General features: G+C 36.9%; 2 protein-coding genes across 2 annotated transcripts; one reads left to right on the top strand and one right to left on the bottom strand.

The window, feature by feature from the left end:
• The first annotated feature begins 282 nt into the window (after positions 1–282).
• Positions 283–2,968, top strand: LOC136275806 (G-protein coupled receptor dmsr-1-like). The gene has a single exon (XM_066085834.1). The coding sequence runs from the start codon at positions 1,433–1,435 to the stop codon at positions 2,420–2,422; it is 990 nt and encodes a 329-aa protein (XP_065941906.1). The 5' UTR covers positions 283–1,432; the 3' UTR covers positions 2,423–2,968.
• Positions 2,969–7,641: 4,673 nt separating this feature from the next.
• Positions 7,642–10,559, bottom strand: LOC117687803 (cholecystokinin receptor type A-like). Its single transcript, XM_066085833.1, has 2 exons — positions 7,910–10,559; positions 7,642–7,752 (listed from the first exon to the last, which is right to left on the bottom strand). Exon 1 carries the CDS (start codon positions 10,336–10,338, stop codon positions 9,022–9,024), a length of 1,317 nt encoding a protein of 438 aa, XP_065941905.1. The 5' UTR covers positions 10,339–10,559; the 3' UTR covers positions 7,642–7,752; positions 7,910–9,021.
• Between the last annotated feature and the right edge of the window lie 286 nt (positions 10,560–10,845).

Below are 10,845 nucleotides of genomic sequence, written 5' to 3'. Positions count from 1 at the left end.
TGCATACTTCTTGTGTTATGTGTATCAAAAATAAAGAAGTAGGACGTTCATCGTATTATATAAAAATATTGAAAAATATTTGGATGTTCGATTCAAAAAGTGTTTTGAGATACTTAAAAAAAAACATGCATAACATAGCCACTTCTTTTATTTTTCGGATATATCAAAATTGCATAATATAATGGGTATGCAAAGTTTACATGTATATACAAATTCAGGCAAAAATTCAAGTATTTTCATCTTACTTATACTTTGAAGAGGTTCTTGCATTACGCACTACGTTCAGGCCTCGTCTATCACGTTTTTGCATTAATCACGTGGTCTCCACTTTAAATTGTTGCATTTTCTTACAGTACAATGATACGGTGGGTAAGTGTTAAGTACTGTTGAACTATTTCTTGAAAACGACGAATATCACAAAGTTTTGTTTTGAAAAATGAATTTTCAACTAATGCAGCAGTTAGACTTCAGCTGTATGTCTACATTGTAACTCTACGGTAACATTTGACATGGCATGCTGTAAGCTACAGCAACGTACAAAAAATGTTTTTGACAACGTCATGTCTATTTGCTGCATACTTTATTTCCAGCAACTTTTTGTTTGCCGAAAGTTACAGGTATATTTACAGCATAACATCCAGTGCAGTTACAGACCGGCAACTAATGGAAATCAAAATAATTCACGAGCTATTTACCGTTTGGCAGACTCCGTTTCTCACAATACTGCAATCAAATATACTCATAACATCCCAGCGGATCTCTGTTGTATTGTTCTGCGATGTATAAAATCAATTATTAAACGTTTACGCTAGATTTCATTTCACAATTTAAAAAGTTATTCTAGTTCATGCTCAGTTCATCTGGAATTCGATGACAAACGATATGGAAGAAATCAGACAAAAGCTCTCTAATGCTGCGACGAGCCCTTTCTGGATAAAAATTCAACCTTTGACAAAATCTATACCGCACTACGATATTGCTTCTTTTTTCCTGGAAACTTTTATTACAAATCGGTTTTGATTATTCATTTCTTTGGAGGATAAAGGAATCAATCCAATGAATCCCTACTTCCTGTTGGTCGAAAGGTGCGATTATTGATCCCCGAAATCCGGTTTGTATTCAGTTTATAACTATTTAATGAGGATCATCGTAATTAAAACCTGTCATCGTGAAAAAATCTTTTTGATCGTAATCTGTGTGGAGTTTATTTATCGCATCAGCTCAGCAAAAAAGCAACTATGTGAATTTAGCATTCTGGAAGATAAAAGGGTTTGACTTTAAGAGAAAACTGAGAAACGCCACCAGAATACTTAAGGCAATAGCAGATACTAGTAATTAAAGATCCTCGGAGAATATTATCATATTTTCTTTAAAATCGTGATATTTCTTCGTGAAGGGATCATTTTTGCTACACTCCATCTTATCAAAAAGGATGGATAACACCTCTTCCACTGGAAGTGAGGACATGTTTGGATATCGCGAAATCCATGGCTACATTAGTACCATTGTGTGCAGTATAGGAGTGATGTTGAACATCGTAAACTACTTAGCTTGGACGAGACAATCGGCGTCGGTGTCGGACACCCTTCTTGCTTCCCTCGGGGTCACAGATGGCCTGGCTCTATTGTCCTATCTGATATTCAATGTTTACTTTTATCATGTGTCTGGCCCATACGTTAGTGTATATCATTCAGAGGCAGGAATGAAGATGGTGATTATTTGTTTCCATGCTTACATTATTTTCCATATGTTGTCCAATTTCCTAACAGTGGCTCTTGCAGTCATTCGTTATTTTCACGTCTGTCGCAGGTGTGCAAAAACAGAGATATGTAAGATGAAAATCACAAGATTCATAATGGTTTCCGGCGTTCTTTCGGTTCTCTTGGCTACATTACCGTTTTATTTTTATTACGAGGTATACGATCTTGCAGACCAATCAACAAATAAAACTGGATTTTGGATTAGAAAATCTAACTTTGCCGATAACCACGTCCATGAATATCAAGTTCCAATTCTCTGGGTATATGGAGTCGTTTTCAAAATATTACCATGCGCATTAATGATCGCCTTAAGTGGTTATATGGTGAAATCAATCCGCGAGGCAAAACGCAAAAAAGATCAGATGACGACTTCTTCAGATATATCCACAACGAAAAAAAGTTCTGTGGAGTATAATAAAACAACACTGATGCTTATAATTATAGTAATGATATATGTTCTATCAGAAATTCCTATTGCAATTTCCGCCTTTATTTCTGGTCTGCAAAGAGCTGAAAGTCATTTCTTTTATTTCTTACTTTTCTCGTCTGTTGGGGAGGTGATGGATTTGATCACAATTCTGAACGCGACTTCAAATTTCTTTATATATTTCACGATGTGTAAGAAATATCGACAAAATATCAAACTTCTGTTTCAATTATGACTGAAATGTCAGTTTTCTCTAATGATTTTATTTATTGACATAGGCTGCTTTTTTATAATTGTTTGAAATAGAAATGTAACATTGATTTTAATAGCTCATTCTCCAAAAAAGAAAGCAACATGGTGATAAAACTTTAGACAACTACCACGACCACTGGGGCTTTGTTGTTGTTTCAAATTCCTGACCCTGTATCGAATTATAACTGATGTAACACTTAAACTGTTTTGTACTATACTACACGTTATGACTTTTACAACAGTGTGTTATAATACGCCATATTGTTATAGTATGCTTTAGTTAGTAGACCATGCTAAACTATATTCTTCTATGTTCTATGTTAAGCTATACTAAAGTAAGTCATGTTTGGTTCAATTGTGTACATCAGAATAGTAAAAGTCAGCAAATAACGTTTTTGTAGCGCAATCATTTCTTGGGCTGTTTTTCCCTCTGGGACTTGTCAGACTGTGTTTCAGTGCATGATCATTTGCAATACTTTCTGCATTCTCGGTATACTTCGGCCAGTAAACCTTAACAAAAATCGCAGTTGAATTCGTTATTTTTTTACAAAGGTTAAATAAGTCTCAAACAATAAGTTGACTCTTCAGTCATGGAATCACGGTACATTAAATACTAGTACCAAGACCCCACCCTCCACCCCGTTCAACGTCGCAAACTGCTGCCAATGTGAACGTCTAAATATATTTCATTCAAGAAGTTTACATTTATCAAAGGAAAGTTTTCAATGATTTGATAAGATAATATATTATGCACCTGTTGATTACATCTACCTTAAATTTTACAGAGCTCTTCTTTAGAAGGAGACCAATATAACCAAAAAATTACCTATCAAATCAAAAATACGTTACGAAAACAGAGTTCAACGCGGGAGTAAAGTTTGATGATAAACTTTTTCAATTGTATATGTAGAAAAATTCCACTAATATATCTAAATTGATTTTTTCCATTGTGCATCCTCTTTGAATACATTGTTCAACCCCCATATCCCCACCCCTCGCAATTTTTTTCATTTACTTAAAATAATTATATGTATATGTTTTTAAAGAGATCGATTGTAGACCGATATCGGTAGCGGTGAAAATAGCTAGGTAGTATGAAAAAAAATTTGATACTTTAATGTGAGATTATGTTACATGAATCTGATCATGCATCTCCCTTGAGTGTCATAGAATAGTCATGATCATGTTTGATCATGTTTTTGCTTCAAAATGCCACATCTCATCATGCGAAACCTTTTGAAAATTATTGATTAAAGTATTACTTTAATCAATAATTTTCAAAAGGTTTACTTTAATCAATAATTTTCAAAAGGTTTCGCATGATGAGATGTGGCATTTTGAAGCAAAAACATGATCATGACTATTCTATGACACTCAAGGGTAATCATAGTAAGATAAAGAGGCGTGATTCCAGGGGCTGATGACGTAAGATTAAGGATGATATGTATGAAATGACGGGATAGGTTTGTGACGAGGCGAGAGATCCAACGACATGATACATTGGACACTTACGGAGATGTAAGCTGGGGAAAATGCGTGAATGCCATACCGAATTACACAACAGAAGATGGTAGCGTGGTAGGTGATGCAGGGAAGAGAATCAACGAGTATGATGAAGAATAAACAACCACGTTTACTATACCTGAATGAATGTATGAATGATTTATACCGTCATGTCCGATTCATGTCTTATGGTTAACCATTGTAAATTTTATATATTTCCATCATCTTTACAAGAACTAATGAGCCAATTTCAACTAAACTTGGCGCAATGCGTCCTTAGGTGAACGTCTTTCAACTTCATTCAAGTGTAGATTTTTAAAAGTTCCCTTCCAAGTGGAGATAATTAGGGATAAATGAAACTGGAATGAGATATCTAAACCAGATAGGCTATATAGCAAGTGATATCAAAACTTTGACATAAGATTCCTTACATGTAGTACATTTAAATTTGTTAATCTATGACTCAAAGGGTTTTATATAAATATTTATCAAAGATGAAATACAGAAAACAAAACAAGTTTGGGGAATCGCCCAATGAAAAACAACTACACAGTATTTTATTTTAAGTTTTATTTGGCGATGATTGCCCATAGCTGCTTAAAAAATGTGGGAGCCAGGCATCAATTCTTGCCTTATAGGGAACCCCTAACAAACAAGCAAAGCAAAAGTTTGAGCCCTGGGAACAGATGCTCAACTGCTTGCTCACCTAGTCCATAATATATACACAAATGCAAATAACTGTCAATTGAATTTTTTGAAGGATGACTGATGCAAGTACAGAATGACGTCACAGGTTTGGCTAATAGCCCAAAATTTAAGGCCGATGGTAAGGCTGTTACCAGGAGGCGCAGGTTATTGTGGGAATAATAGTGAAATATGTGCCGAGATTTATGAGTTGATAATAAAATAAAATGTAAATATGATAAAATCTAAACATGATTTCCCTTTGATAAATGGATTTAACTCTGATTAGTTAAATCGTAATATATTTAGATCCTAATTTCAGAAAGAATCATTTTTCTCGACGTCCGTCGTGTTATTTTTGTCTTAAATGCTACCAGTAAATCAAAAATTGGCAAAATGACAGAATAATTAATAAATCATCAAAATCAAAAAACAATTACACTTTGTTTTTTGGGTTTTATTTTGGATTGACATGTATACTGAAAGTGAAAGAGGCAAAATGCTGTTATTGTTTATCCAAACTGACTATAAGGTTCTCTATTGAAAAATACACAGCGTGTCTAATAACAAAGCTATTATTATAATTATGCTTAATCGCATTTAAATCAAAAATAAAAATTTGGAAAAATGATCATGTTTAATGTTATAAGTCTTTTATTTATTGGGGGAGGGAGGGAGGGTGAACAGTCTTGTTTGTGTTAGAAATTAGATAACTGCGCATTCATTTTCAAGGTGTTACTAGCACTTGAATGCGCATTAAACACATCCATCTTAAAAAGATGGGATCTTATGCTGACTAATTGTTTCTTACAATAAGAGGAGAAATATATGCATGTCACTGAACCTCTAAGGCTTTTATTGATAGAGAACCTTCTCGCCCTCTCAGATAACGACCTTCAGGCTTGTTCCGGAGTAGATTCAATGTACCAAACATCTTGAGACGCTCAAACTTGGTCATAGTGCGAGTTTTTCTTTTAATGTTCATCATGATCATTTCAAAAAGATTTGACCTTCCATTCTTCAGATCTTTTACGACATTTACCTTTCTAACATAAAATGAACGGTTGAATATTGGATTTATTGATCAATCGATCGATCGATTGGTTGCTTGGTTGATTGATAGACGTGATCATTGATTGTATTGCTACCCATATGTGATCGAGAAAACTTCATCTAATAACAATATATATCCCCATTTTACTAGTTTAAAAAAATTCAAACTTATCTATAGACACGATGTCTGTGTAATAATAAAACGATTTTTTTAAGCAGGGCATTCAAAGCCTATAACGCCCAAGAAATGCATTGTACATGTAAATACAAAATCGATGTTAAATTGAGACTAATCAATTCACTGAACAGAGTGGATATAACTGTCAGCTCAGTGCCTGCCAGCTCTGTGTCATCATTACGACCGTGTACGTTAGGGGACAGCCTGTCGTACCCTGGGCGTGTACGTTAGGGGACACCTTATCGTACCCTGGGCGAGTACTTTAGGGGACAGCCTGTCGTTACCTGGGCGTGTACGCTAGGGGACAGCTTGTCGTACCCTGGGCGTGTACTAAGGGGACAGCTTGTCGTACCCTGGGCGTGTACTTCAGGGGACAGCTTGTCTTACCCTGGGCGTGCACGTGTACTTTAGGAGACACCTTATCGTACCCTGGGCGAGTACTTTAGGGGACAGCCTGTCGTTACCTGGGCGTGTACGCTAGGGGACAGCCTGTCGTACCCTGGGCGTGTACGTTAGGGGACAGCCTGTCGTACCCTGGGCGTGTACTTCAGGGGACAGCTTGTCTTACCCTGGGCGTGTACTTTAGGGGACACCTTATCGTACCCTGGGCGAGTACTTTAGGGGACAGCCTGTCGTACCCTGCGCGAGTACTTTAGGGGACAGCCTGTCGTACTCTGGGCGAGTACTTTTGTGGACAGCCTGTCGTACCCTGGGCGTGTACGTTAGGGGAAAGCTTGTCGTACCCTGGGCGTGTACTTTAGGGGACAGCTTGTCTTACCCTGGGCGTGTACTTTAGGGGACTGCCTGTCGTACCCTGGGCGTGTATTTTAGGGGACAGCCTGTCTTACCCTGGGCGTGTACTTTTGGGGACAGCCTGTCGTACCGTAGGCGTGTACTTTAGGGGACAGCCTGTCTTACCCTGGGCGTGTACTTTTGGGGACAGCCTGTCGTACCGTAGGCGGGATATACCGCTGGTTCAGCTGCTGTTATTATGAAGACAAATCACACCAAATCTCCTAATGCACACAACACACGCGTCTTATACTCATTTCGTGAGAAAGCTGTACATGTACATTAAAAGTACTGATGTACCGAGTGATATCGTTTACGTTCATAACACTTGGAAACACTGAAACTAGAAACACACTGGTGTTTATAGTTACATGTACAAATAGAGTATTTCGAGTGATTTAGTATCATGTATCTTTATTAGGGTAAATATATTTTCTGTTTTCGATTCACTGCAGTATAAATCTTACGTTACGGGTTCGACTCCGACTACACGCCATGACGATACCGAGGTGCTTAACACAACGTCAAAACCCAATTTATAACAATACATTTTATTCAAACTTCAAAATCTGAAAAGCATTATGATTTACCTCATGTAAATTAATTTTTAATGAATCTGTTACATAATATTACATATGTGCTTGAATTTGATTTCAGGCTAGCAAATCCTGGTCTGTGATCCAATACATAGAATCTGCTGGTCTCAGATATGCAAGACAAAATATTCACAATATGTACACAATGTTCCGAAGATTCTGTCGTGGTCTTTGACGTCATAGAGAATCAATCAGTCTTTAATCCAGACACTGTACGCACTACCCCGGATGTATGTCATAGTCCATGTCTCAATAATTGTCCAGGGACCATGCAAATTTGACTTTGAAAACTGCAATTCTTAATCCTGATTGAATGAAATCAGTGTTAGCGTACAAAAAATCGGAACTTTTTTTTAATGCCAATTCCTGAGAATAACATAGGCACAACGTTCTCAATACATGTATATCAGATCCTTTAATCATTGTAGAATATACAAGTTACTATATTAAAAATTCAAATGAGAAATGGAATCAAAACAAAAAGAACTTTGATGGTTGTGTAAAATCCTGATGTCGTTCATCGGACGATAAACATCATGTTTTGTTTTACTCATATTTGCACTTGACAACATAACCACACATTAAAGACATTCTCAACAAACAGAATTACTTCTATGTTTCACACAATGCAGTATAAACATCATTTGTAATTAAGTAATTCAACTTGATTAGGCAGCAATAGATATCGTGAAATTGGGAAAACAAGTTGTCACTTAATTGCTTTGGAAGGTGTATCCAGCATGCGTTTGTAAATACATTCCTAGTTTATATGCATATATTTACATCTACCAAGTATAATTTCCTCTATTTCTTACGGAAACTTATAGTTAATTCATAGCTCTATAGAAACAGCCAAACTGAAAGCTACACGCCCCATTTATCGATTGGTCGAAATCTACAGCGGCTGAAAGTGACAGGACTAAAATTGACACGCCCTGTTTATCGATTGGTCTGAACCTACAGCGACCTAGGTAAAATCACGGACTGCACAAAATAATCATGATGATGTCAGACTCAAAGTCTCACAGGAGACGATTTGGCTGTTTCTTTTAGCTAACGTACTTACTACAATAACAGTAAATTAGTGAATTTTACTTACTTTTTATAATCAGTTAATTGATTAGTTAAAGAAAGATGTTAATATAAACAATAAAATGCTTTCTTTGATGATTCATGCGAGTTATGAAGGTAGCGATCACTGCAGGAAAAATTTACATAACCCGCTAACGCGGGTTATGTATTTTTCCTGCAATGTCGCTACCTTCATATCCCGAATGAATCACCAAAGAAAGCATTTTATTGTTTAAGTATACTAATTAAATGATATTTTACATGGATGATCATTAGACATACATTGCACACATTTTAAAACACAAATGCACTTGAGCAATCATATACTAGTATACTCCTGTCCTCAATTATACAAAAGTCAATTATTTATCCATGCACAAACGCATTACATATCTACACTGCACAATCTGTACAAACATTGTACTCAAAATGTAGTTTCATTGCATGTGAGATTGTGGCAGTATGAAGAATAAATTTTGTTGGCCTGACTACTGTGCATAGCGTACAGAGAGACGATTCTAGCCTATTGAAGAGTTTTGTAATATGTATTTTTAATGAACCAAACTTTTTGTCTAATGCGCTCCAATCATAACCAAGACAACTTTTAGAATTAACTATTACTAGTATATAGTTGGTCATGCTACATGTACATGTTCTAAGGGCCTATTGGAAAGTCTGCCTTGTATCCCAAGTATTTAAAACAGCTCATGAGCGTAAACATAACATATTTTTAAGAACACTTTTACACTCAGTTCTGAAATGTTCACTGATATATCCATAAATAAGCGGATTGAGAGCGTTGGACAGGAAGTACGAACGAATAAAAAACTGATATATCGACTTCCCGGAAGCGGATAACCGGTTGTAATATTCAGAGTCGAAGTTCCGAATGGTCATTAACGCTGTATAGGGAACGAAAGATATAATGAATAAAACCGTCACTGAGAATAACATCATGGTGGTCTTGGCCTTCCGGAAGTGGTCATTGCCAAGGGATAACGTTCTACGACTTCCGCTTATGCTGGAAACGCTGGACAACTTTTGACGACTCTGGGCAAAGAGTTTCCTCCTAGCAGCGACTGTCAGACATTCCTCCGAGAAGAAGCGCTTTATTGGTTTAGAACTGGACTCTTGGCTGGGCAATTTCCTGGTGTCGTTTCTGGAACTCATTTCTACTAAAGACATTTTACGAAAATTGACAGCCAATTTGCTCTTTTCTTTTGACATTGTTTTGAAACCATTTTGGTTTGCAGGCAATTCATCGGACGTCTTACGGAATTCGTTCCCCGAGTACAGGTTCGCCTTTGACATTTTTCGAAGTTCTCTGCCAGAGTTTTTGACGTGATACAAGATTATTCCGTATACAACAAGGAAGAATGCATCCAGCACAGAGTTCCCTGCCATGATGAAAAACACAAAAACAGAGTGGTCCAGTCGAACGCTAGGTGTCTCTGCATACAGACACAGTTTAGCATTAACACTTTTATTTCGGTCCACTGGTATTTGCATATTAGTTGTTCCGTAAATGAACAAGGATGGCCACGCCACCATTAAAGAGGCCACCATTGACACTATCACGATCTTTTTGACTGTCGATATAGAGAGTTGTAGTTTAAATGGGTGGCAAATACGTTGCAATCGGTCCACGGCAATTCCCATTAATATCAAAGAGGAGCCGTCATTGGTCCAGAAAGTGAAAAATCGAGAAATTTTGCACAGATACGGCAAATCCGTCTTGTAAATGTTTGATATAAAGTAGATTTCCACCGGCATGGTGAATAAACAGTTGAACAAATCGTTAAAAGCAAGAGCAAGGATAAAGATTCTGCTGGTGGACTTCTTCCATCTTTTCATGTAAACTACGATAATAAGAACATTTCCTGGTATTCCGATCATAATCATCGAAATTGTCAACACTAGACTTGGAATGAAGTTATCTTTTATGGCGTTGTCGTTCAATCGTTGAAGTAGGGTTGAGAAATATTTGTCCGTTTCGTTAAAAGACAATAAAGACACATTCATTTTTTAAAACAGGAAAAATCTACTCACTTTAAACTACGGACTTTGTCAGCAAATTTCACTTTTAGAAGGTATCCAAATCCTGAGGGAAGCAAGTTATCAATAGCAAAGCAACCCAATAAAAGGGAAAAGCATTGTTGGGGTTACCTCTGATACGTAGCTGAATGAGCCGCACGCAATGTTTGTTAGAAGGTTAAGTGTTAAACGTCAAGATTACATGTAAAACAAAGAAAGAGCGACGACGAGAAGGGGGGGGGGGGGGGGGTGGTGAACTCTCGTGAAATGGGAGAACGGAAACGTCACTTAGAGTTCCTCACTCACACAAACCACAGCCACAGGACAATGACATAACTCACAACTTTACTGTTGGCCAAAAAAATCATATTAAACAGACATTACATGTACATGTATTAAGTTTAATCGATGCATGTATGTATGTGGGTTAAATTCTGCTGAAAAGCACATATTTTAGGATAACGAGTTTCAACATCATGTACCTTTGTCATTGAT

The sequence above is a fragment of the Magallana gigas genome, chromosome 5 (assembly GCF_963853765.1).
Source record: "Magallana gigas chromosome 5, xbMagGiga1.1, whole genome shotgun sequence".
Classification (NCBI taxonomy): Eukaryota; Metazoa; Mollusca; class Bivalvia; order Ostreida; family Ostreidae; genus Magallana; species Magallana gigas.
This window is presented reverse-complemented; position numbering and strand designations above follow the sequence as displayed.

What these genes read in the sequence shown, in the direction of transcription:
- LOC136275806 (XM_066085834.1), top strand. Translation starts at nt 1,433, where the DNA reads ATGGATAACACCTCTTCCACTGGAAGTGAGGACATGTTTGGATATCGC.
- LOC117687803 (XM_066085833.1), bottom strand. Translation starts at nt 10,338, where the DNA reads ATGAATGTGTCTTTATTGTCTTTTAACGAAACGGACAAATATTTCTCA.